This window comes from Myotis myotis, unplaced genomic scaffold (genome assembly GCF_014108235.1).
Source record: "Myotis myotis isolate mMyoMyo1 unplaced genomic scaffold, mMyoMyo1.p scaffold_m19_p_69, whole genome shotgun sequence".
NCBI classification, from domain to species: Eukaryota; Metazoa; Chordata; class Mammalia; order Chiroptera; family Vespertilionidae; genus Myotis; species Myotis myotis.
Window position 1 is genome coordinate 186,479 of NW_023416378.1, and position 26,865 is coordinate 213,343.

General features: G+C 53.4%; 1 protein-coding gene across 1 annotated transcript; it reads left to right on the forward strand.

The window, feature by feature from the left end:
- The first annotated feature begins 15,211 nt into the window (after positions 1–15,211).
- Positions 15,212–26,643, forward strand: LOC118659688 (transient receptor potential cation channel subfamily V member 2-like). The gene is made up of 8 exons (XM_036315948.1): positions 15,212–15,401; positions 16,643–16,864; positions 18,900–19,033; positions 21,042–21,335; positions 21,900–22,198; positions 24,912–25,085; positions 25,395–25,550; positions 26,108–26,643. Exons 2-8 carry the CDS (start codon positions 16,671–16,673, stop codon positions 26,309–26,311), a joined length of 1,455 nt encoding a protein of 484 aa, XP_036171841.1. The 5' UTR covers positions 15,212–15,401; positions 16,643–16,670; the 3' UTR covers positions 26,312–26,643.
- The last annotated feature ends 222 nt before the right edge of the window (positions 26,644–26,865 follow it).

A 26,865-nucleotide genomic window follows, 5' to 3' on the forward strand; every position in this document is an offset into this window, starting at 1 on the left:
CCATGTGGATTCCTGATAGAAATATTAAACTGCAACAGGGATCCAAGAGAGAAACTAGCCAGACTAATGAGGACATTGCGCCTGGAGCCACACCATGCAGCTGCAGACAATCAACTACCTCAGCCACAGAGAGCAGCGACTCCAAGCAGTCCACTGAAGATGAGGAGCAGGAGGAGGATGAGCCGGACAACAAACAGCCCAGAGACCACCTGGGGCATGGTAAGAAGTATGGTAGCAATTATCTCATGTAGAAACTATAGTTTAACTCTAACTCTGCTGTTTGGCTTCTGTACTTATTTGCTCTGTTTAACAATGGAAAAGTTATTTTGATTTTCTGAATTATATAAATCATCCCATTCTATTGGAGACCCTATTGATTGTAATGTGAAATCCCATTTGTAGTGGTCATACTAGTCCTAGTGTGAGGACTCGCAGGGGGACCCTCGCTCTGTCCCACCGACCGACGGCGACCCCAATCAACCGCAGGAGACGTCACTTGATGCAAACGGCATGAGGCTTTATTCCAGCGCGCGCTGGGGCTCAACCCGTACTCACTCACGCAGGAGTAGAGGAGTTGGGCGCCCAGCAAGCGGTCTTTCAGTTATTTATATGCAAAAATCACACATCAGGGAGGGGGGTGGCATGCAGGAGGGCGAGAGGAGAATAAAGAGATTCCAAAGGGGTCTGGTTCGTGTCTTGATAGGGCATTCCTGCCTGGTGTTTTCACAACCTGTTTATCTCAAGGTTGATTGAAGCCCGGTTTACTCAGCCTGCCCTTTGTTGGGGCTATCTCCTGAAACAGCCTTAGGGAGGGCGTCATTCTCTCTGTTCCTATCTCTAGTGGGGGAAGCCTAGGGAGTTGAGATAAAATGGGCAGCTAGGCCTGGCAGCTGGGCCTGTGCAGTTTGTAACATTCTTTTATTCTTTCACTAGAAAGCACATTTTCCTTTACCTGGGAAGGACAGCACAGTTATCCCACGGTCAAAGGGCTCCAGTTAACGTGTCCCTGTTTACTCAGTGTTCTGGAAAACCAAAACTGTAATTTAGATAACATGCCTAAGTTTAACCCAGGTTACCCAAGGACTCTAGATAATGTGTTTACCCAAAACTGTAATTTAGATAGCATGCTGTTTCTGCTTCTGTAAATTGCCTTTTTGCAAACCAGGTTCCTCATTCCAAACCTTGAGACAGCCAGTTTAAAATTGAATTGCCATGGCCTAGAGCAAAGAATATCCTTACATGATATTATTCTACAATGTCATTAATAATTTTGGATATTTTACAACAGCATATTGTACATTTATCCCAAACAAACTTACAAACTAATTCTTTGAGTGTTTGGCAGCAATTTAATAGGGACATGAAAGGATTTAATCCCTTCCACTGTGTGGAAGGCCCCCTGGGAAGGCACTTGAGCATTCTGTATTGATCTCTCTTGCCTTTTTTGCCCAGAGGGTCCCTATTTTTACAATCCAATTGCCCACAGCTGTTGCCTGAGCTCTCTGTTCATGCTGAGGTTGAAGCCTCATGGTGGCTGGTACCATGGATCTGTCTCTCGCCCTATGGTGTGAGCTGGGCCCTCCCTGGAGAAGAAATCTGGGTTCCCCAAGATATGTGATCAATGCCGGGGCCCCACCAGCAGGCAAGGGGATCCCAAGGCAGTCGCTGGGCGTGAAGGCCACAGGGGCATAGGCTACCAAGAAGACAGAACTGAACCTCACATCACCCTGCTTGGCCCCGGAGGATGACTGGTTAGCCAGAGACGGGTAAGATTCCTCAGGGAAGAAACAAACTAACAGGCACAGTCCCAGAGGGGCCATCAGGAGAGAACTTGGGGGTCAACAGAGGTGGGGCGCAGATCCTCCCCCCTCTCCCAACTATGCAGAGGCTTGAACAACTCGCCCCTTCTAAGGGAGGTCTCCTGCCCCTATGGCTGCTTCCCGCTTCCCATGCCCAGCTCAGATCGGGACCCAGATAACAGAAAGAAACTTGGCCCAGCTCAGATAATAATCCGGATAACAGAGACTTGGCTGACAGCAGCTACCCTATATCTAAATCCAGCCTAACAGGAATGCTCAGGGCCTTCTCAAGGATGCAAAATAACCTTTTCTATTAATATTTACAGTGTAAACTAAGATTGTTGTTAGAGTATTATATTTGACAGTAAAATAGTAGTCAAGTTTTCAGATTTATTAAAATTGGCTAATATTGAAATAAGTAAATATTCAAGAAGTATTAACCAAAATTTTCATTTCATGGTAAAATTGCTTAACATGCAATGAACCTAAAATAGTCATATTTTTGTGCAAAAAATTGAAATTTAAAGTTATCTAGACTGCATTATAAAAATTTTCCAAAAGCCTTCTAATAATTAAATCAAAAAAGGGGGGATAGTGGAAAAATACCAGGTAAGGAAAAAATCCTGTAACTAAATTACATCTAGAAAAAAAAATTTCATTTGTAATGCTAACAGCAAGACACCCATGAAAAACATACATGGTGTCAAAATAAGCCAAAGGAAAATCACTTGGGAAAATATAAAAAGGATCCCAAGTAAAATTTCCTTTATTAAGTTTTGGTAGAGAATATGTTTGTATATTTTCAGAAAACAACTCCAAGACCATGTGGATTCCTGCAACAGAGAGGAATTATCAGGAATGCTCCAGCCATGAAGACAAGAGGAAAAACAATCCAGAGATGGAAGACGCTGACGACGCTTTGCCATGCTAGCAGTCAGCAGCTGTGCGTCGCTGCAGGTTGCCCAGGACCAAACCAGAGAGGGTCGGACCTGCACTGCCACCATTTGTCCACCATCCAGAACTGAAATATCATTGCTAACATGTACACATAAGGAACTGTCGGACATTGAAACTTGGACTCAGAACTGTTGGACATTGAAATTGGGACTTAAACATTTTTTGTTTTTATATGTTTATTTCTGGTCTGCAGATACAAGATTTTTTTAAGGAAAAGAGAAAGGGGAGATGTGGGAAACCACCTATTGTCTTAACTAGCAGAGAGATATGGACAGAGAACCCAGAAGGCTGGGGACCCTTGAAGCCCTAGCCAAGGTCAGAGCTGTACACCCACTGTTAGTCCAGACAATGGTAGCTGAAGCAACTTTCCCACCAGATAGTCATGTAAATCCTTATTGATAAGATAGTCTGTGTGTTGCTGGAACTTTCCTGCCTAAGGGCTATGGGTGTATCCCAAACCAATAAAAGGTTGGCAAGGCCCGAGCACTGGTGTAAGTCTTTCCTCTTGAGTTGGACTTACCCACCTGGGCCCCCAATATTTCTAAATTATCTCTTGTGTCTTCTCTTTCATTTGTCTGTAGCTCCTCTTCCAGATCCTGAACCCTGAACCACGCGGGACGTGGGGGGAAACATTTACAACAATTCCAGGTGCATTTTTTAATTGGATAGAACTGTAGTTTTGAAGGCCACCAGCAAGATAACCACTAAGGACACAAGGGCTGGCTCTTTCATAAAAAGGGAAGTTCTGCTTGTAGCTCTACTTAGAACTTGAATTCATTTTCTCTAAGCCCACTGCGGTGAATAAAGTGTAACTACAAACTCTCTGAGCATTGCTTGGTTCTTCTCTGGTTTTTCTGTAACAACCCCAACCAGGGGTCAAACCAAAACCAGGCGCGTGTCCTGACCAGGAATTGAACCGGCAATCTTTCTATGCACGGGGCAATGCTCAGCCCACTGAGAACCCCAGCCAGGGCGTGACTGGCTTCTGTCACTTAGCCTAATTTTTTTAAGGTTCATCCATGTTGAGCACATACCAGTACTTTATTCCTCTTTGTGGCTGAACAGTATTCCATTGTAAGGAGAGATCACATTTTGTTTTCCCATTTATCAATTGATGGACACTGGGTTGATCCACTCAGCTATTATGGATAATGCTGCTGTGAACGTTTGTGTAAGAGTGTGTGTGGGCATCTGCTTCCGTTTCTTTGGAGTACATGGCCGAGTGGCATTGCTGGGTTGAATGGTAACTGTGTTTAACCCTTTGAGGAACAGCCAGGCTCTCCCAAATGACTGCACCATTTTACACTGTTAACGTAAAAAAAAACCCATTGAAACCTATGAAGAATTTTTTGTGAGTTTATTTGAGCCAAACTGTCGACATATGCCGGGAAGCAGAACCTCAACGAATTGAGATAATGCTCCGAAGAATGGCGGGGTTACAATTGTATTTATACATTGCAATCAAAGGAGGGACATAGGTGGGTTACATTAAATTCATTGGTGACAGATTTAAGGAGGTGGGATAAGTGAAGCGGGAAAACCTCTAGGATAGGATAAAAAGTAAAATGATGGACACATACTTAGGTGGGTGCAGGAACAATTAACAAGGAATCTGTGGTATCTGTCCTGGGCCCAGCACACCTGGCTGTGCCCCAGGGGCTCCAGATAAAGGGAAGTCACAAGTTACCCAGACATCCCAAGGACATGTTATCATAGATGCAAAAAGACAGATAGGCTCAGGTATGGTAAAGGTTTACCTTACCAGTGAAGATATCGCTTAGGACATAACTGCCCACCATAACTGCTTTTAGTTAAAGTTTAATTTCAGACCATCCTTTGTGGTTATTTTGCAGAGTCTCCGAGTCTGCAAAACTGCCATGCAGGCCTCTCCTGAGCTTGTCAGGTCAGCATGTGGCCCCTTTCGTCCACAACACCCACTCGCAGAATATGAGAAATTCCAATTTCTCCACAACCTCACCAACGCTTGTATTACCCATCTCTGTTATCTGGCCATCCTAGTGGGTATGAATTGGTTGTGTATTTCCCTAATGGCTGTTAGGTCGGAGGGAAATCCAGGAGCCAATGCATACAACAGCAAGGTAGATGGTGACGCAGATACTAGTCCCTTCCTGGAACCCGTAACAGACCAGTGCACCAGACAGATGGCGACACAGATACTGATTCTTTCCTGGAACCCATGACAGACCTGCATGCACCGGAGACTCCCACAGCTCAGGCTCCCCCGCCCTCACTGAACGGCCCAACTCCCAGAGGGCACCACCTCTCAAGAGGCCGAGCTCATCGTGCTGACCCGCGCCCTACATCTGGCCAAAGGGAGGAGGGTAAAAATATATACAGCCTCCAAATATTCCTTTCTGATAGCCCATTGCCACGCAGTTATCTGGAGGGAGAAGGGCTTTCTCTCCACTAAAAGGCTCACCTATTATCAATGCTAGACTCATAACCCCCTTACTTGATGCCTTACAGCTTCCCTCCCAGGTAGCCATCATGCACTGCCAAGGCCATCAGACTGACTCCTCGCTGGTTACGCGGGGAAATGCCCGAGCAGACGCGGTGGCCAGAGGCTTAACTCAGGGTGAAGGGCCCCCAGCTCCGGTCCTGTTCCTTTCCCTTCCCTCCATTCTCCCGCAACATACAGAAGAAGAGAAAAATAAACTCCTGCAGCGGGGAGGCTCTCCTGGTCCTGAGGGATGGATCTTTATAAATAACAAAATCACCCTCCCTTGCACCCAGGCAAGGGCCATTGCCCAACAGATCCACCAGTGGTTGCACAGTGGACCACTGGCACTTTGGAGGTTCCTCAAACCCCTCTTCACCTGGCCCACACTGCAAGAGGCAGTCACGAGTGCCTGCTGCTTCTGCTCCATGTGTGCGACTGTCTCACCCCAGGGAGGAATGCGCCCTGACTTTCCTACCCCTCAGATGAGGGGACACCTCCCAGGGCAGGACTGGCAGGTAGACTTCACCCATATGCCTCCCCACAAGAAGACCAAGTATCCCCTTACCATGGTAGACACCCTGGCAGGGTGGGTAGAGGCCTTTCCCACCTTCAAGGAAACTGCTGAAGTGGTGGCTGAGACCCTAATAACACACATAATCCCAAGGTTTTGCCTCCCCACCTCCATACAATCAGACAACAGCCCAGCTTTTATATCAAGGGTCATTCAGCAGGTTAGCACCTCTCTTGGCATCTCCTGGAAGCTACACATACCCTGCTGATAATTGGGTAAGATCGAGAGGATTAATGGCCTCCTTAAAGACCATCTAACTAAATTCTCTCTAGAAATACGCAGCTCCTGGCTGGACCTCCTGCCCATGGCCCTGACCAGAATCCGGGCTACACCAAGGAGCCCCACCTTCTTAAGCCCTTTTGAACTCCTATATAGGAGACCCTTCTTACTCAACCACCATCTCCCTACTGATCCTCCTCCCCTGGGTACTTATCTTCCATATCTGTCCTTACTCAGGCTATTGCTCCGAGAACACCCGGACAGGTTTCTGCTCATGCCAGAACCGACCGACCAGAGCTCCCGAGGACCAGCCCTTCACCCGGGTGACTCGGTCCTCCTTAAGAATCTGCATCCAAAAGCCTTGGAGCCTAGGTGGACGGGACCTCACACTGTAATCCTTACAACCCCCACCATGGGCAAACTACTTGGAGATCCATCACAGCACCACCTCTCCAGGCTCAAGAGGACCCCGGAGCAGCAGGACTTCTATAAATGTGAGGTGTTGGGCTCCACTAAGTTCCGCCTTAGTCGCCCTCCCCCTCCTCTTTCTCCTCCTGGCCCTGAGCAACCTACACCCACCCCCAACCTGCTTATGTGTGGAGGTGCAAGGTCCGTGAAACCTACTACCAGGACAGCACACAAGGTAGGATCTCAGGACTGCCCTCTGGTCGGATGCCAGGCGGAGATCCTGATGGCTGTTGACCTCCAGTCAGTGTCCAACAGTGGCCAGCCCTATGCCTGTTTTGCTTATGACCAGCGGAACCCAGACAGGTGTAATCAAGATGTCAACACCTATGGGGGTTGCCGCTGGTCAGGCTGTGTCACCCATGATGCCTATAATGAGGTCAGGTCTGGCCCCTTTTTCTGGAAGGATGGGACCTTCAACATCAGGGTCTGAGATCCCTGGGACCAGTGATGAGTGATGGGCATAATGGGAAAGATATACTGGAGTGGTTGGAGCTCGACCCCTTCAGGGACCATCTACATCTCCCGGAAATATGTCTTGGCCCAGGAGGCCCAAGTCCAGGTCTCCAACAGCATCCTACAGGCTGAACAGTACCTTAAAGGGAAGCTGCCCGACTCCCCCTGGGTAGAAGTCCTATCTTCTTGGCTCCAACTTATTCAACACACTCTACTATTCCTCAACGAGACCCGCACCCTGCCCAATGTCTCGCACTGCTTTCTATGCGCCTCTCTCCAAAGACCTTTGCTGGCTGCGTCCCACTCATAACTCCTCCAGGAACCCAGGGGCAAGGTGAATGTCAGCCTCCCTTGGCTGGCATTCCCCTTTGGGAATCTGAAACTCCAAAGCCCACCTTGCCCCCACGGATATGATACCAGACCAGTAATCTGGTAACTGGGGGACGAGTCACTTGAAACTGTACCCAAAACCACACGGCAGCCAGTCCCACCAAGGCCAGCCCCGGTACCTTCTTTCTTTATCTCTGCCTCAGTAGGCCTCGCGGGGGACGGGGGAGGGGGGCCTCGGGAACAGCCTAGTCTCTGTTCAGGATTTCAAGGACAAGCTCCAGATAGACCTGGAGTCTACTACTGCCTCCTTAGCCTCCCTACAGCGGCAACTAACATCGGTAGCCCAAGTAACCCTGCAGAACCTGCGGAGACTCCCACAGCTCATGCTCCCTTGCCCTCAATGAACAGCTGTATTAAAAAAAAAAGCCTCCACTCCCTTTTGGTGCGACTTCACTGGCCCCGCCTTTGGACCTGTGAATCTCCCCCAGGAGTGCAGATGAAAGTTCCCCTTTGACTTGCTGGACTCTCTGACTCTCTGACTTCGTCTCCTGCACCGCGAACCTTACAATGGCTACCGATCCGAGGACTTTTTATGAGCTGCTGTTGCATTTGGGGTTGTCTGCCCAATTGTCATTGTCACCTGATGTGGTGATGCCTCTGAGAGATTTGAGGGACTCCCCTTGCTCTCCGTTCCCCCAACAGTACAGTAATGCCCTCTGCATTATGATTGGCCACCCAGTCTTTCAAAGCCTTCTTGTGCCGGGCACTGTTCTGGGTACTGGGGTACAGAAAAAAAAAAAAAAAAAAAAAAAGGTAAGATCTCACCCCGTGGAGAGCTTGGTGGGTAAGGGTATGGCTCTGGATTTGAACAGCCTGGGAAGGTACCTCACTTTGCCTCGCCTCAGTTCCCTCATCTGTGAAATGAGGTTAAATGGAAAGCACTCAGCATAGTGTCTGGCGCAGAGTGAGTGCTCAGTAGGCATTTGTTACTGTTAGAGGCGAAGCCAGACAATTAATAAATGTTAACAATAATGAATAATGAGTTCTGATCAGAGAAGGAAAAAGTGTCGTGGGAACACATAGTGGGGATTCCCATCCCAGTTCAGGGTCTAGTACAGGCTACTCAGGGGAAGCAATGTTCTAAATGGAGAGGTGACAGATGAGCAGGAGTTGGCTGGAGTAAGGCAGTGTTTGTGGGTGTGTGTGAGGGTGTGTGTGACTCTGGCAGGTGGAACAGCTTGTGCAAAGGCTCAGAGGCAACAGAGGAGAGGCTAAAACGTGTTCAGAATGCCTAGAACAGTGCTGTCCAATAGAATTCTCTATGACGATGGAAAAGTTCTGCAATATGATAGCCACTGGCCAACCACATGTGACTATTGAACATTTGAAAAGGGGCTAATGTGACTGTAGAATTGAATGTTTAATTTTATTTTATTATAATTAATTTTAAATAGTCACCATGGCTAGTGACCACCATATTGACAGCAAAGGTCTAGAGCCGTGGTTCTCAACCTTGGCTGCACATTAGAATCACTTGGGAATCTTTTTAAAATCCTGATTTCTGGGCCTCATGTTCCAGAAATTCTGTTTCTTTGTTACTAATGTTGTGGCTCCACCCCATAACAAAGAAACAGAATTTCCGGAGGATGAGGCCTAGAAATCAGCATTTTAAAAAGATTCCCAGGTGCCCTGAATGGTTTGGCTCAGTGGATAGGGTGTCGGCCTGCAGACCGAAGGGTTCCATGTTTGATTCCAATCAAGGGCATGTACCTTGGTTGCGGGCACATCCCCAGTAGGGGGTGTGCAGGAGGCAGCTGATCGATGTTTCTCTCTCATTGATGTTTCTGTCTATCCCTTTCCCTTCCTCTCTGTAAAAAATCAGTAAAATATATTTTTAAAAAATTAAAAATAAAAAGATTCCCAGGTGATTCTCATGTGCAGCCAAAGTTGAGAACCACTGGTCTAGGGTGTAACAGGGGTGCAAGGAGAGACCAAGGTGGGGTGATGGGAAGCCCCTCCGGGCTGTGCAGGGCTGTGTGTGGAGAATGCATTTTATTCTAAGCACCTGAGGAAACCGTTGGTTGGGGTGGGCGCAGGGCGTGTCCTCACGGGGTGTGGCCAGTGGTCCAGAAGGTCAGTCCCTGACGTCCCCCGGCACTGACGGGAGAGAGCACCCCCGATTCCACCTTGCAGCGGGCGCGCGGGCTGAGGGTGAGAGAACCCGGGCCCCCGCCGGCTGCAGCCCGAGCTTTGGGTACCGCGCCCGCCCGGCTGTCAGCCTCTGGCTTCACTTCCTCCGCCGCCCGCCCCTGGCAGCCCCGGCTCAGCCTGCGGGGTAAATCGGGGGACCATGCCGGGGTCCCCAGACCTGACAGCGAATGATGGGGCGGGGGCTCCGATGGGCTTCTTGCTTCTCCAGGCCCAAACGGGGCTCTGCTGGGCGCGCTCCCTCCTTCTGGAGCGGGGGCTCCGGCCTTCCCTGCGGGGATCAGGGGGGCTCCGGCGGGGCGGGGCTGGACCCCAACTGTTGCTGCGGAGGTTGGGAGTGGGGGCGGGGGCAGACCTCAGCCAGGCTGGGTGGGTCTGTCCCCAGAAGCAGCCCAGGGCGGGCAGAAAGGTGGTGCGTCAAAACGGCATGTGGAGGCATCCAGTGAGGTGCCCGCGCCCCATTTCTGTGGAAGCCGGATCGAGAGGGTGCGGCCCGGCGCTCGACCTTCTCCTCCCCCAAAGTTCCCCCCCCCCTTCCCTCTGCTCACCTGTGCCCCCCTGCGGGAGCCTCCCATCTCTCACTCCGCTCCTTCCCTTGGGGCAGAGTCCGGCCCCTCCCAGACGGGAGGGGGGGTGCGGGGGGGGGGGGCGCCCCGTGCCCTGCAGGTGGAGGGGGCTCCATCCAGGAGGGCGCAGCGCTGGCAGAACTCCTGCCATCAGGCAGGGCTGCCGGCCTAGGGCGCCCGCAGCTGAGGGTCCCCTCCCACCCCCATCTGGAGCCCCGAGAGCCTGTGGCGCACAGAGGTGCTCTTGGTGCCTTCAGCTGCTGGTGATGTTGGGGACAGAAGAGGAGCGTCAGGAGGGAGGTGGTGTCACCAGGCTCGGCCACTGTTGGGGTCCAGCCCCAGCAGGTCCAGGGGTTCCCAAAGGTGTGGACGGAGTCGGCAAAGAAGGAGTGACTCGGAGACAGCACTCAGTTGATCAGTAGCCTAGCCAGGTTCTCTCTTTATTCTCCTGTTACATCTGTACTTATAACATTTGATTTTAATCCTATCCATTCTATTCCAAACGTTGGGGCGTTTGTTATCTCCATTCCAAGGTCACTACTCTACTGTTCTGTTAAGATACAAGGAAGTAACTGAAGGAGATTATCCTAAGTAAAGATTATGTTGCTTAAGCATGATTGTTCATAGTTAAAGTGGATAATTACCCACCTGGCACTTAGTTAAGGGGTTTTACTGATTTATTCCCTTCCTTAGTCCTGTTAATCCCTAACTCCAGGGGAAAATCCCCACCTGGGGAAACAACCTTTCTCCCAGAGGTGACCCTGGTTAGAACACATAGTGCTAAGAAGGGGAGCAAACATATTAAGAACAGTATGCCATATACGCCAGGTCCCTTGAAACATATGCTGTGAAGATGTTTCATCCCTGCAGCGACTGTGCCAAGCAGCAAGGATGGACCGGCTTCCCCAGTCCACAGCTAGTGAGCTAGGGGAAATCACTTCCCTTTTGAGCTGCACCTGTCCTGGCAGCAGATGCAGGGTTTCCAACCCCTCACCCCTCCTCAACCCCCTCCCCCTCTGCACCCCAGCCAGCGGCCCCTCCTTGGTGAGAGGTGAGCATCCTGCACCCACCGCTCTAGTGCACCTTCATCTGTGGTGACTCCCAGCCGCTGGACAGAATTGTGTAGAGAGAGGGCTATGCTGGTGATGCAAATGCTTGCTACCGCCAGGCCAGGGGCTGTGGCCTCCACATCAGGAAGTCCTGGAGGGAAAGTCAGGGACACCTCAGCCCCTTCCTGTGGGACAGCGGCAAAGAGGCCTGCCTGTTGGGTCCTGTTCCCCCCTCTCAGGACACCGCCATCCTCACACCAGAACTTCCCTTCATCTCCTCACTGGGGCCTCCTTCCTTCCTCACAGCCCATCCCCATCCATGTGGATGGGTGTACTCAGCGACTAAACCCCTCCGTTTGCAGCCCAGCCAGACCACCTACCCCTCCCTGGGCAGAGGCAGGCGGGGCCCCAGATATCTCTCTCCACAGAGGTTCCTGCTGGGCTGCCACCCCAGGATGGCTTCCACCTCCGGCCCCCCTGCTTTCAGGCTGGGAACCTATGGAGGCTGGGAAGATGGAGCTGATGTGGACATAGGACAGCAGGGCCTTGGGGCTGTGCTGCCCCGCATGGACTCACCGTATGTGCCCGAGGACAGAAACTCCTCCCCTCAGATCAAAGTCAACCTCAACTACCAAAAGGCAGCAGGTGGCACATAAGGCAGTAAATGGGGTTCAGCCCGGGGTCCCTCACTTCCAACAGAGCACTCGGTGCCCCTTCCCCACAGCCTGTGGGGTCCTCATTCTGACTGTGACAGCTCCTGGCCCTTCGCTGCCCGTGGGCTCTGTGCCTGGAGTTGCTGGGCTGGCACGGAGTAAGGGGGCCCAACTGTGCAGTGTAAGTTGGAATTGCCGGCTACCTTCTATGTTGAACCTGTAGTCTAAAAAGTTGATTTTAGAGAGGAAGGGAGAGGGAGAGAGAGAGAAACAGTGGAGAGGGATAGAAATGACAAAAAGAGAGAAAGAGAGAGAGAAACATCAATCTGTTCCCTCCTGAGCTCACCCCAACCAGGGGTCAAACCAAAACCAGGCGCGTGTCCTGACCAGGAATTGAACCAGCGATCTTTCTATGCACCAGGCAATGCTCAGCCCACTGAGCACCCCGGCCAGAGTGTGACTGGCTTCTGTCACTTAGCCTAATTTTTTTAAGGTTCATCCATGTTGAGCACATACCAGTACTTTATTCCTCTTTGTGGCTGAATAGTATTCCATTGTATGGAGAGATCACATTTTGTTTTCCCACTTAACAGTTGGTGGACATTGGGTTGATCCACTCAGCTGTTATGGATAACACTGCTGTGAACGTTTGTGTAAGAGTGTGTGTGGGCATCTGCTTCCGTTTCTTTGGAGTACATGGCCGAGCGGCATTGCTGGGTTGAACGGTAACTGTGTTTAACCCTTTGAGGAACAGCCAGGCTCTCCCAAATGGCTGCACCATTTTACACCCACTAGCAGAATATGAGAAATTCCAATTTCTCCACAACCTCACCAACGCTTGTCTTACCCATCTCTGTTATCTGGCCATCCCGGTGGGTATGAAGTGGTATCTCCTAGTGGTTCTTGATTTCCCTAATGGCTATCCATCCGAGGACTTTTTATGAGCTGCTGTTGCATTTGGGGTTGTCTGCCCAATTGTCATTGTCACCTGATGTGGTCATGTCTCTGAGGGGTTTGAAGGTCTCCCCTTGCTCTCCGTTCCCCCCAACAGTACAGTAATGCCCTCTGCATTATGATTGGCCACCCAGTCTTTCAAAGCCTTCTTGTGCTGGCCACTGTTCTGGGTACTGGGGTACAGAGAAAATAAATAAATAAAAATTTTAAAAAGGCAAGATCTCACCCCGTGGAGAGCTTGGTGGGTAAGGGTATGGCTCTGGATTTGAACGGCCTGGGAAGGTACCTCACTTTGCCTTGCCTCAGTTCCCTCATCTGTGAAATGAGGTTAAATGGAAAGCACTCAGCATAGTGTCTGGCGCAGAGTGAGTGCTCAGTAGGCATTTGTTACTGTTAGAGGCGAAGCCAGACAATTAATAAATGTTAACAATAATGAATAATGAGTTCTGATCAGAGAAGGAAAAAGTGTCGTGGGAACACATAGTGGGGACTCCCATTCCAGTTCAGGGTCTAGTACAGGCTACTCAGGGGAAGTGATGTTCTAAATGGAGAGGTGACAGATGAGCAGGACTTGGCTGGAGTAAGGCAGTGTTTGTGGGTGTGTGAGAGGGTGTGTGTGACTCTGGCAGATGGAACAACTTGTGCAAAGGCTCAGAGGCAACAGAGGAGAGGCTAACATGTGTTCAGAATGCCTAGAACAGTGCTGTCCAATAGAATTCTCTATGACGATGGAAAAGTTCTGCAATATGATAGCCACTGGCCAACCACATGTGACTATTGAACATTTGAAAAGAGGCTAATGTGACTGTAGAATTGAATGTTTAATTTTATTTTATTACAATTAATTTGAATTTAAGTAGTCACCATGGCGCCCTGACCGGTTTGGCTCAGTGGATAGAGCGTCTGTCTGAGGACTAAAGGGTCCCAGGTTCGATTCTGGTCAGGGCTATGTGCCTTGGTTAAGGGTGCATTCCCCATGGGGGGTGTGCAGCAGGCAACTGATTGATGTTTGTCTTCGATGTTTCTAGCTCTCTACCCCTCTCCTTTCCTCTCTGTAAAAAATCAATAAAATATATGAAAAAAATAAAAATAAAATAAAATAAATAGTCACCATGGTTAGTGACCACCATATTGACAGCAAAGGTCTAGAGCCGTGGTTCTCAACCTTGGCTGCACATTAAAATCACCTGGGAATCTTTTTAAAATCCTGATTTCCGGGCCTCATGTTCCGGAAATTCTGTTTCTTTGTTACTAATGTTGTGGCCCTACCCCATAACAAAGAAACAGAATTTCCAGAGGATGAGGCCCAGAAATCAGGATTTTAAAAAGATTCCCAGGTGATTCTCATGTGCAGCCAAGGTTGAGAATCACTGGTCTAGAGTGTAACAGGGGTGCAAGGAGAGACCAAGGTGGGGTGATGGGAAGCCCCTCCGGGCTGTGCAGGGCTGTGTGTGGAGGATGCATTTTATTGTAAGCACCTGAGGAAACCGCTGGTTGGGGTGGGAGTTAAGCGGGGAGTGGGGTGACCCGGTTTTACTTTTGGAAGATACTCCAGTCGCTATGAGGAGAATGGATTATGAGGGTGAGGGTGGGGCAGGAGTGAAGATGGGAGACCAGTGTGGAGGTGGGTGCGGTCTCCCAGGGAGCGATGAAAGTGGCTTGGACCAGACACAGAGATACATTCGGTACATTTGCTGTGTGTGTGTGTGTCTGTGTGTGTCTCTCTGTGCGTGTGTCTGTGTGTGTGTGTCTCTGTGTGTGTGTCTCTGTGTGTGTGTCTGTGTGTGTTTCTGTGTGTGTGTGTCTGTGTGTGTCTCTGTGTGTGTGTCTGTGTGTGTGTCTGTGTGTGTGTCTTTGTGTGTGTGTGTGTGTGTGTGTGTGTGTGTGTGTGTGTGTGTGTGTAGGGGGAGGGAGAGAGACATCCTAGGGCTACTTGGATGGTGGCTGTGTCCCCAAGCATCCAGGGCTGAGTCCAGACCAGGGCAGTACAGCAACTCCCCCCCCCACACACACACACAGCTGGAAGTCCAGGAGTCCTCTGAGCCCCTGGCTGGGGAGGGGGTGGGGGGAAGGCCCCAGGAGGTGGGAAAGTCCTTCAAACTGTTGGGTGGTGGGTGGGGGGAATTCCCTCAGGCATGTGCTGGGCATGTGCTCCTCTTCCTCTCCTCTGTCCCTCTGTCCCTCTGTCCCTCTGTCCCTCTGTCCCTCTGTCCCTCTCCCCCTCTCTCCCTCACCTCCCTTCTCCTTTCCCTGGGGCCATCCACAACAGCTCTCTGTCCTGCGATGGGTCAGCCAGTTCGCAGTCGGAGCCACGCGGCTGTCAGGAGGCCCGTGGCGAGGAAGGGGAGGGGAGGTGCGGTGTAGTGGGCAAGGCTCCCCACTGGCGCCCGCGCCCTGCGCTCCAGGGCTGCCCCTGCTCCCCCCACGCCGCCAGCAGTGCCAGTGCCCAGGCAGCGGGTGGGGCGGGCGCAGGGCGTGTCCTCACGGGGTGTGGCCAGTGGTCCATAAAGTCAGTCCCTGATGTCCCCCGGCCCTGACGGGAGAGAGCACCCCCGATTCCACCTTGCAGCGGGCGCGCGGGCTGAGGGTGGGAGAGCCCGGGAGCCCCTGCCGGCTGCAGCCCGAGCTTTGGGTGTCGCGCCCGCCCGGCTGTCAGCCTCCGGCTTCACTTTCTCCGCCGCCCGCTCCTGGCAGCACCGGCTCAGCCTGCGGGGTAAATAGGGGGACCATGCCGGGGTCCCCAGACCTGACAGCGAATGATGGGGCGGGGGCCCCGATGGGCTTCTTGCTTCTCCAGGCCCAAACGGGGCTCTGCTGGGCGCGCTCCCTCCTTCTGGAGCGGGGGCTCCGGCCTTCCCTGCGGGACCGGGGGGCTCCGGCGGGGCGGGGCTGGACCCCAACTGTTGCTGCGGAGGTTGGGGGTGGGGGCGGGGCCAGACCTCGACCAGGCTGGGTGGGTCTGTCCCCAGAAGCAGCCCGGGGCGGGCAGAAAGGTGGTGCGTCAAAACCGCATGTGGAGGCATCCAGTGCGGTCCCTGCGCCCCCCGCGCCCTGTTTCTGTGGGAGCCGGAGCGGGAGGGAGAGGCCCCGGCGCTCGACCTTCTCCTCCTCCCGCAGATCCCCCCCCTCTTCCCTCTGCTCACCTGTGCCCCCCTGCGCCCCCCGCGGTCCCCTTAGGTCTCTCACTCTGCTCCTCCCGGACAGGGCAGGAGGCGGGGGCAGACCTTCCGCCAGCGCGGGCAGGCTGCCGGCCAAGGGCTCCGGGCAGCCTGAGGGTCCCCCCCTCTGGAGTCCCGAGAGCCTGCGGCGCACAGAGGGGCTCTCGGTGCCTTCAGCGGTGGGGCAGGCGGCCCGCGATGTTGGGGACGAAAGAGGAGCGTCAGGCTGGAGGCGGTGTCGCCAGGCTCGGCCACAGCTGCGACCTTGGGGAAGTCACTTCACTTTAGAGCTGCAGCTGTCCTGGCAGCAGATGCAGGGTTTCCACCCCGCCACCTCCACCCCCCCCCCCCCGCGCCCCCGCCAGCGCCCCTTCCGTGGTGAGAGATGAGCGCCCCCCCACCCACCGCGCTACTGCACCTTCATCTGCGGTGACTCCCGCTGGACAGACTGTGCATAGAGGGCTGTGCTGGTGATGCAAACGCTTGCTACCGCCAGGCCAGGGGCTGTGGCCTCCACATCAGGAAGTCCTGGAGGGAAAGTCAGGGACACCACAGCCCCTTCCCGTGGGACAGCGGCAAAGAGGCAGCCCTGTTGGGTCCTATTCCCCCCTCTCTGAGGGCACCGCCATCCTCACACCAGAATTTCCCTTCCTCTCCTCCTTCCTTCCTTGCAGCCCCACCCCCATCCATGTGGGTGGGTGTACTCAGCGTCTAAACCCCTCTGTCTGCAGCCCAGCCAGATGCCTACCCCTCCCTGGGCAGAGGCAGGCGGGGCCCCTGACATCTCTCTCCACAGAGGTTCCCGCTGGGTCGCCACCCCCAGGATGGCTTCCGCCTCCGGAACCCCTGCTTTCAGGCTGGGGACCTATGATAGAGTCTGGGAAGATGGAGCTGATGTGGACACAGGACAGCGGGGCCTTGGGGATGAGCTGACACCCATGGACTCACCCTATGTGCCCGAGGACAGGAACCACGCCCCTCTGATCAAAGTGAAACTCCCAATGAGAACAGGTGCCAGGTAAGGCAGCAAATGGGGGTGCAGCTCGGGGTCCCTCACTTCCAGCAGAGCACTCGGTGCCCCTTCCCCACAGCCTGTGGGGTCCTCAGTCTGACTGTGACAGCTCCTGGTCCTGACAGGCTGACCTCTGCTCTGCTCTCTGGGATGGCCCCTTCCAGAACCTTCTCTATTCTTGGCCTTCAGCCTTCTGAGGTCATGTTCTTCTTTAAAGGGACATTCTCTTCCAGCTCCAAGTGCTCAACTGACCCTTGCACCCCCCAGTTTATGCCTGGCCCCCACCCTGTCATGGCCCCTCTGATGGATGGTAGCAGGGGAGGGAGTCAAAGACGATTCTGCACCAAGGCTGAGCCTGTCGACCAAGGGGTGTGGACTCAGATTGTGGATGGTGGGCTTCTGCTGGGACCACCTTCACTTTGAGTTTCCTGTGATCTGTATCAGTTCAGACTGCATGAGAGCCCACCTGCCAGGACTGACTCTTCTAGCCCTGCAGGGGCTGGGGGTGCATCTGGCATCCCCCCAGTGTGGTGTCTGACATACAAGGTCTGACCAGGAGACACTCCGTGGTCCAGGTGGGACTCTGCCAGGGAAGGCTCCTCCTTCCTCCTCGTGCCTGGGACGCGACCTCCAGCCCTGCCTCCCAGCCCAGAGCCCCCATGCTGCCTGTGCTGGAGGCCCACAAACAGATGCAAACCCAGACAGGAGAGGCTGCGCACGAGGCTTTTGGGAGCTGGGTAACCAGCCTGACAGTCAGAATGGGCCCTGCGATGCCCTTTGGTATCTCAATCTGTGCCCCTGAGGGGTTTCCTACCCTAAGACTGTGATGTCACCCTGAGAAAGGAAGTACTTTGTCCAAATAGACACTTCCCCTGTCTAGGCTCCCCGCAGGGCTCCCTAGTCAGTTGCAGAGCCCTTGGTCATGTGGGCACGTGCTCTGTGGGCAGATGATGGTGTGTCTGGCCAGGAGAGGCAGAAGTGCAGCTTCCTGGTGTGGAGGAGGCGGTCTGGCCCTCTCAGTCATGTGGCTATGACTTAAAACACAACTGATCCCAACAATCCCCTCACTCTTCAGTACCCAGCCATCACTTGGTTGGCCCATTCTATGAGAGTTGTGAAGCTAGGAGCTGAGGGTCCCCAAAGTGTAATAGTCCCTTTGTCTGTCCCTTCATATCTGCTGGTCATGGTGCCAGGGGTCCCAAGGATAAGCTTGTCTCTGTGAATAGTGATGAGTCCAGGAGGGGCAGTCCTTCCCTTTCCTGTCAGCAGACACTGTGAGATTCTGAAGATTATAAGGCCCTTCTGGGGCCCTTCCCGGAAGTGTGGCTTCTCAGCAGGACTCCAGTGAGCATCTGCTCGGCTCCGGTGCTGGGCCCACGTGTCTCTGAGAAACCGCTGTCTGCCAGCCTAGAATCTCTCTGGGGTTGTGAGTCAGGGGCTGGAGTTGGTTAGACAGGCCCCGGGGGAGCCCTGGGCTCTGCATCATGTGACTGGGGAAGTTACTGTATTGCCTTGTCTGTCTAAAAGAGAAGGTAGTGATTCCTGACCCCCAGGCTGAAGTGAGTGCAGATACTGCATTACTTGTCCAAACATGGTTTCTCAGAGGAGGAGGGACTTTCCTTGATCCCTTTGTAAAGGCCAGCGAGGCACTCAGCCCTGATGGTCAGCGGGCACCTCCTGCAGCCCTGTCTTGACCTGACTCTAGCTCAGGGACCACAACAAGTCCCTATGCCGAGACCCACCCTGTGGGATAGTGAGCCTGTTGAGAGATCATCCAGGCACCTTGCAAATGACAAGGACCGATGCTGGGAACAGCTGTGATGCCTGGAGCCACAGACCTGGGTTCTGGCCCCCTCTCCAGGCAGCCCCACCCCCGCTCCTGGGCTCTGGCTCCGGGGTCTCCCGGTTTGCTCTGGGAAGGAGGCTCTCATGGTTACCGGCATGCAGTGCTCACAGGGCTTCCTGCAAGGGCTCCCAGGGCCGAGCTCCTTCTGGGGGCGTGGCTCTTTCACAGCATCAGTCACAAACCACATTCTTGCAGCCAGCTGGACCTAAACCGCTTTGACCGTGACCGGCTCTTCAGCGCCGCTGCCCGGGGTGTCCCCGAGGACCTGGCGGGGCTACTGAAGTACCTTCGCGCTACCAGCAAGTACCTCACCGACTCAGAGTACACAGGTAGGCCTGCCCTTCGCAGAGCCCGTGTCCGTCGCTGTGCTGGGACTGTGCTGGCTGGTGGGTCTTGACCATGGTCAGGAGAAGACAAGGGGTGTGGGTTTCCTTGTCCTTTGTAATTTTTATTTTTTAAGGGGAGTGTTCTTAGCAGCAGACTCTCCTGCTGGAATGGCAGCAGGGGGCCCTGCTGACAGAGCCAAGGGCTCTACTTACCTCCCTATCATGGCTGTGCCCACCACTTCCCACCACCCCACTGGCACCCAGGTGCATGGGTACTTGTGGGCATCCTCAATGCTTCCTCTTTCTCTCTGTCTCTCTCTCTCTCTCTTTCCCTTCCTTCCTTCTTTCTTTGATCTTTTTAAATAATAGCATTATTGAGACACTAGAGGCCCAGTGCCCAAGATTTGTGCACTGGGGAGGGGGGGGACGTGGCGGGGGGCATCCCTCAGCCCGGCCTGTGCCCTCTTGCAGTCCAGGACCCCTCACTCCTTACCGCCCACCTGCAGTGGAGGTGGGAGAGGCTCATGCCACCGGCACTGCGCTTGCCAGCTGAAAGCCTGGCTTCTGACTGAGTGGTGCTCCCCCTATGGGAGCACACTGACTACCAGGGGGCAGCTCCTGCATTGAGCGTCTGCCCCTTGGTGGTCACTGCACGTCATAGCAACCGGTCATTCTGCCATTCAGTCAATTTGCATATTAGGGTTTTATTATATAGGACTAGAAGCCCAGTGCACGAAATTCATGCACAGGTAGGATCCCTAGGCCTGGCCAGCGATCAGGGCTGATCAGGGCCTTCTGGCTGCTGGCCAGGGCCTCCTTTCCCAGCTGCCAGCTGCTGGCCAGGGCCTTTTCCTTCTTTTTGTGCCACCCCCTGATGTTCAGCACACATCAGAGTTAGCGATTGGTCTCCCAGTCGAATTCCCTCGGGGACAATTTGCACATTAGGCGTTTATATTTATAGATAATACACATATCATATACTTCACCCATCTCAGAGCATTCTTTACCCCAAATCTAAATATCTTTATTATTTGGGGCTAATTAGAAAGATAACTTGTGTGTTCTAGAAGATTAAAATAGCGATGAAATGTATAAATCTGAGGGTTAAATGTCTGTGGTCCTGGACCCCTGTCGATGGTTTGGGATACATCTTTTCAAACTGTTTAAATATGTTATGTGGCCCTGGCCAATGGGGCTCAGTTGGTTGAAGTGGTCCCATGCACTGAGAGTTCACAGGTTCGAATCCCAGTCTGGGCACATGCCAGGGTTGTGGGCTTGATCCTTAGTAGGGGGTGTGCAGGAGGCAGCCAATCAATGTTTGTCTCTCTCTTTCCCTCTCCCTTTTCCTTCCTCTTCTCTCTAAAAAAAAAAAAATTAATAAAAACTTATTTTTAAAATATGTTAGGTGTATATTTACATAGATGAGGTCATGTATATACACTCATTTGTAATGTGCTTCCCCCCTGCTTACTACATCTTGTAGCACTTTCCACTTCAGTATATATACCTCTGACTTAGTCACTTGACAACTGCAGTTTTCCGTTTTGTAGCCGTACCATAATGTCATTAACTCATTTCTTACTGATGGTCGTTTAGGTTGTTTGTAGTTTTTGGCCTCCACATGGTGTGCCAGGCCCCCTGTGTGCTGAGCATTTTGCATATAATTCCGTTTGATCCTTACAACAACCTGGGAACATCCCCACTTCCAGGAAAACTGAGCTTGAGAGAGGCCAAGTGACCTGACTGAGGAGACAGAGCCATTAAGCGGGAAAGCCACTTCACAAGCGCTGTGCCAATGTTATTGCACAGACAACGCTGCACGTGTGACAAATTATGTCTGAAAACAATTTCTAGGGCAGAAACGGTATCCCCGGGCCGTAATCCCCAGCATCAAGGCTGGCTCCCACCAGCCGCGTGTGGCATCTGTCCTCCCGAGGGGCGTTTTGGCACTGGGCCCAGCTGCTCCAGGTCTGAGCACCCTCGTGCCCCTTGCCCTCCCCTCCTCCCACAGAGGGCTCCACCGGGAAGACGTGCCTGATGAAGGCCGTGCTGAACCTTCGGGATGGAGCCAATGCCTGCATCCTGCCGCTGCTGCAGATCGACCGGGACTCGGGCAACCCCAGGCCTCTGGTCAACGCCCAGTGCACAGACGAGTACTACCGAGGCCACAGCGCCCTGCACATCGCCATCGAGAAGAGGAGCCTGCAGTGCGTGCGGCTGCTGGTGGAGAACGGTGCCGACGTGCATGCCCGGGCCTGCGGCCGCTTCTTCCAGAGGAAAAGCCAAGGCACTTGCTTTTATTTTGGTGAGGAGTCTTGATTAAAGCGAGGCCTGGTGGGCGGAGCGGGGTGGCACAAGGTTAATGGGTGGTAGAGCCCGCCCATAAAACCAGCTCTATCTAACCCTGAGGCCAATGCTGCCAACCCCCAGGCTGCCTGCAGGAGCAGTTAGTCTTAAGAGATGTTTGTCCTTGTCTGGCCACATCCCCCAGCGGGGCCAGGGCTGGGGATGGCTGCTAGAACTGGCATGTGGCCGGAGTCAACCAGACAGGGCCTGGCTGAAGGGCATCTCCGTCAGGCAGCAGCGGGCCTGGGCCCTGCTGAAGGAGAGGAAGAGGCAGGGAAGGTGGGAACCCTGGTGGCTGGCCCGGTGCTGCTCCCGATGGCAGCGGTTGGTCCCTCTCCCTGTGTCAGAACGGGTACAGCTGCCGTCACCAGTGTTCACAGAAGGCACAGCCTCCCTCAGCGGGGCCGGAACCTCGGGCCAGTGCTTCATCCTTTCCCCGGGTGCCTGGCCGGCCTCCACGAGGCCTGGCCTCTGTCCAGGGAGTGTGAAGAGTAGGCGGTGAGCGCTGCCCCTTGGCCCCCAGGTGAGCTGCCCCTCTCGCTGGCGGTCTGCACCAATCAGTGGGATGTGGTGGCCTACCTCCTGGAGAACCAGCACCAGCCTGCCAGCCTGCAGGCTGCCGACTCGCTGGGCAACACGGTCCTGCACGCGCTGGTGATGATTGCAGACAACTCGGCTGAGAACAGCGCTCTGGTGACCCACATGTACGACAGGCTCCTCCAGGCTGGGGCCAGCCTCTGCCCCTCGCTGCGGCTCGAGGACATCCCCAACAGGCAGGGCCTTACACCCCTGAAGCTGGCTGCCCAGGAGGGCAAAATGGAGGTGAGTGGCTGCCCCCCCCCCCCCCCCCCACGGCCCAGGAAGCAGAAAGAGGCTGAGGAGGTGGTGGAAGGCAATGGTTTCCCCATTTTTCAACTGAACACTCCTGTTCTTAAGAACAGTTCAGCACGCACCTCTACCATGTGTGTTTATTGAGAACTATATCTAACTTCTGAACCAATATATTACATTATAAAGCACAGGGATTTTCCCCATTTTATTTTTAGTTTTTATTGAATTTATTGGGGTGACATTGGCTTCAGTAAATCACAGGCATTTTTTTTAAAAAAGTCATTTGGGCCCTAGCTGGTTTGGCTCAGTGGATGAGAGTGTCAGCCCATGGCCTGAAGGGTATTGGGTTCGATTCCGGTCAAGGGCATGTACCTCAGTTGCAGGCTCCATCCTCCACCCAATGTATGTCTCTCACATCGATGCTTCTCTCTCTCTCTGTCTCTCACCCTCCCTTCCATTCTCCCTAAAAATCAATGGAAAACTATCCTCAGGTGAGGATTAACAACAACAACAAAAGTCATTTGGGTTTCTTGATTAGGAGACAATCTATTCATGTCCTTTCCTATTCTGCCATTAGACTTGCTCTTGGGTTTTCTTTACCTGGGTTGGTAGTGTCCTTTATACTGAACAATTAGCATTTTATTTACTCTCACAGTTGCAAAATTTTCTCCCAGATCAACATTAAATAAAAATTTTTATGGTGCTTTGCCACACAGAATTGCCACATTTCTAACTTTACAAGTTGTAATTATCCTTTCCTTTAGGGTTTAATCCTCCCGCAAGGTCATCCTATATCATAAAAGCCTAATATGCTAAGTGTCCAACTGTTCCTTCCACCATTTGACTGGTCGCTATGATGCTCACTGACCACCAGGAGGAAGATGCTCTGACCACTAGGTTAGCTTGCTGCTAAGGTCTTGCAGATTGGGACTGGGCGAGATGGGCTGGACATGCCCTGGAGTCCTCCTGCAGTTCCTCCTTGGCCCTGATTGTGCACCAGTGGGGTCCCTTAGCCTGGCCTGTGCCCTCTCACAATCCGTGACCCTTCAGGGATGTTGGAGAGCCGGTTTTGGCCAGATCCCCGCAGGCCAGGCTAAGGGACCTCGCCAGTGCACGAATTCGTGCACCGGGCCTCTACTGTTATCTATAACCTTGTGTGGGTGTATTCCACATCCTTATTTTCTCCCAGTTTCTTGCAGTTTCACTTTCTTTTTTCTTAAAAAAATGTTTTTATTGAAATCAGAGAAGAGAGAGGGAGAGATGGAAACATCAATGGTGGGAGAGAATCATTGATTGGCTGCTTCTTGCATGTCTCACACTGGGGATCCAGCCTGCAACCCAGGCATGTGCCTTTGACTGGAATTGAACCTGGAACCTTCAGTCCCCAGTCTGATGCTATATTCATTGAGCCAAACAGGCTAGGGCTGCAGTTTCACTTTCATTGCCTACAACTTTTTTTTTAAGTGCCCTTGACTGGAATCAAACCTGGGACCCTTCAGACCACAGGTCAATGCTCTATCCACTGAGCCAAACCCACTAGGGCTATGCCTACAACTTTGAAGTCATCTATAATAATAAAAGTGTAATATGCAAATCAACTGAATGGCCGAACAGTGGAACGACCGTCTGGACAACCATACTATGACACCCACTGGTGCCAGGCCAGCGAAGGCGGGTGGAATGCAATTGGTCAGGGGTCCGGCCATTGCCCCATGATTGCCCTGCAGAGTGAGGCCCAGGCCTGTGTGGTGTGGTGGGTGGGTGGGGCCTCCCTCTGTGGGAGTGATCCATCGTGGAGCCCTGGTGGGGTGGGCGGGGCCTATGTTTTTGGGGAAATTGATCGCAGGGCTCCCAGACCATTCGAGGGTGCATGCTGGGCTGAGGGAGTGCATAAATTATAAATTTTGTGCACCAGGCTTCTAGTTTTGGTATAAAGAGTAAACATGATCCAGCTCTACCTTTGTTCCAAAGTGCTTACCAGTTCTCACGATTGTCAGGGCTGGCTTCATGGCTGACACCGTGTAGCTTACAAAATCCTGAGAGAGCTTAGAACACAGGCACTTTTAAAGGCTAAGATAGATGTAAACATGAGTAGAACTTTTGCTATTTTATTTCTGCCCGCCAAGCTCCAGGTGTGGGGTCCTCCCTTTGGTGCCTGGAGGCATGGTTGTGTGGTGCTGTGTGGCCTGTAGATGCTGCTCCCCCATCGGCCCCTTCCTTTCCCCATTTCTCATTTGTGAAACCAAATTTTTCTCTCTTTTTTTTTTATCCTCACCAGAGGAATGAGGATTTTTCCCCCATTGACTATTAGCAAGAGTGAAAGAGAGGGGAGGGAGGAGAGAGATAGAGAGAGAGAGAGAGAGACATTGATGTGGGAGAGACACATTGGTTGCCTCCCACACACACCCTGATCAGGGGTAGAGATCAAATCTGCAACCCAGGTACATGCTCTTGACCAGGAATCAAACCTGAGACCCTTCGGTGCGTGGACTGATGCTCTACCACTGGGCACACCAGCCAGGACACCAAATTGTATCTTAATCTGCTCTGGTTAGTGACCCTTTCTGGGCGTTTGTACATACAAGGACCATGTGTACAGGGCGTGTGCACGGCAGCCGCAGTTCTGCAGACAGAATACTTCCCGGACTCCCAGTCACGCTGGGAGGTGGCCAAGAGGGCCAAGCTCAGGTGATCCATCCTGCAGATTTTCAGGCACATCCTGCAGCGAGAGTTCTCGGGACCGTACCAGTGCCTTTCCCGGAAGTTCACTGAGTGGTGCTACGGGCCGGTCCGGGTGTCACTGTATGACATGGCCTCTGTGGACAGCTGTGAGGAGAACTCGGTACTGGAGATCATCGCCTTTCACTGCCGGAGCCCGGTGAGCCCGCCCTGCAGACAGCTCCCTGCAAGCTCCCCACCCGGGCTGTCTGCTGGCCAGTGGGGTGTGGCTGCAGGTCCTGACCCCACACTCATCCCACCCGCCAGTCCCACCTGCTCTGGACAGGAGAGGCCCTTGGCCACTCCCTAGTCAGGAGGGTGGGGTGGAGGCCGGTGGGTGGGGTCAAGCGGGGTTCCCCATCCTTTCCTCTCCTATCCTCTCCGTTCCCTCAGCCCTTGCACTGAGCCCATGAGTAGGCCCCTGTGCACACCTGCTGAATGTCCCCTGGCGCTCACATTCCCACCCCAGCACCGATACCAAATGGTGGTTTTGGAGCCGCTGAACCAACTGCTGCAGGCGAAATGGGACCTGCTCAGGCCCAGGTTCTTCTTCAACTTCCTGTGTTTCTTGACCTACATGCTCATCTTCACCGCTGTGGTCTACTGCGAGCCTGCCCTGGAAAAGGCAAGGCTGGGGAGGGGCGGGGGCATACCCTGGGGAGGCTCCTGGAAATGGCCCTGGAAGAAGCTGGGACTAGGACACCCCCACCCCCAGCCCCCGCTCTGTGCTGAGGCTCTGACTGCTGGCCAGAGCTTCCCAGCCGGACCAGTGGGTGCCAGCTCCGCAGGAGTTAACACTCACCATATGTGAGAAAGAGTCTGAGTGATTGACTTGTATTCACTTTAATTCAATTTCACAACAACCCTCTGAGATGAACCACTGTCCCCATTTACAGTGGAGGGAAGGGCGGGACAGAGGGGTAATAACTCACGCAGGCTCACGCAGGCTGTAAGTGTGGAGATGGGATCTGAACGGGCAGCCTGGCTTCCGATTCCCCCTCACAACTGCTCCGCACGGTGGACTAGAATCCAGCGGGCCTGCCCCGAGCCCAGGTTCCCGCTGCTGCTCCGAGGGGAGGGGCCGCTCCACAGCTCAGGCTCAGAGTGGGTCCTCAGCTCTGGCGCTCGGAGGGTGGGCCATTGGGAGGGGACCCTAGATCCTACCTGAGTGTCTCCTCACAGGCCTTCCTCCCCATGAAGGGGACAGTGGGAAACTCCCTGCAGCTACTGGGCCACATCCTGATCCTGCTTGGGGGCGGCTACCTCCTCCTGGGCCAGGTGAGGGCTCCTTCCTCTCCCCACTCCATGTGGCTCCCAGCCTGCCCAGGGGCCGCGAGGAGCCTTAGAGCCAGGTCACCACAGTACCTTCGTTTATGGGGAAACTGAGAACCAGTCCCACCCTGACTGCCTCTGGGCGGTTGAAGGCCTCGCCTGCTGGGGCTGCTACCCTCCTACTATGCTTTCTAGAGCTGCAGTGGCCAACCTTTTGGACCTCATGGGCCACCGGTTGGCGACCGCTGCTCTAGAGTGCCCGTGGTGTGGAAATGGCTCCTATGACTCCTTGCCAGTGCCAGCTCTGCCCCCGGGGAAATCGAGCTGGAAGCCCCAGCCCCTAGGTCCCTGAGCTGGGGCATTCCTCCCTTGGGGAGCACAGAAGGTGGGGCTCAGCCCACTCCCCCAGCCGGGCTTCTGCCTTTGAAAGTGCTGCAAGCTCGCAGGAGACAGCTGGGCTGGCACTGACTCTCAGAGTGGGCAGAACCTGGGCACCAACTCCAGGTGGGCTGGAGCCCCGGATGGTGCCGGGAGGCAGGGAGAGGGAGGGCAGGGAGCTCCCCCCTTACCATAGGCAGTGCATGAGCTCTGCTTCCGGATCCACACGGAGCCAGGAGGCCCTGGCATTGTCTTGGTGTCTGTTGGTGGCTGCACTTTTTGGAAACAGG

Coding starts and splice junctions, on each gene's coding strand:
- LOC118659688 (XM_036315948.1), top strand. CDS start 16,671: ATGGCTTCCGCCTCCGGAACCCCTGCTTTCAGGCTGGGGACCTATGAT. Junction 19,034..21,041: donor CACCGACTCAGAGTACACAG/GTAGGCCTGCCC, acceptor CTCCTCCCACAG/AGGGCTCCACCGGGAAGACG. Junction 25,551..26,107: donor GCGAGCCTGCCCTGGAAAAG/GCAAGGCTGGGG, acceptor GTCTCCTCACAG/GCCTTCCTCCCCATGAAGGG.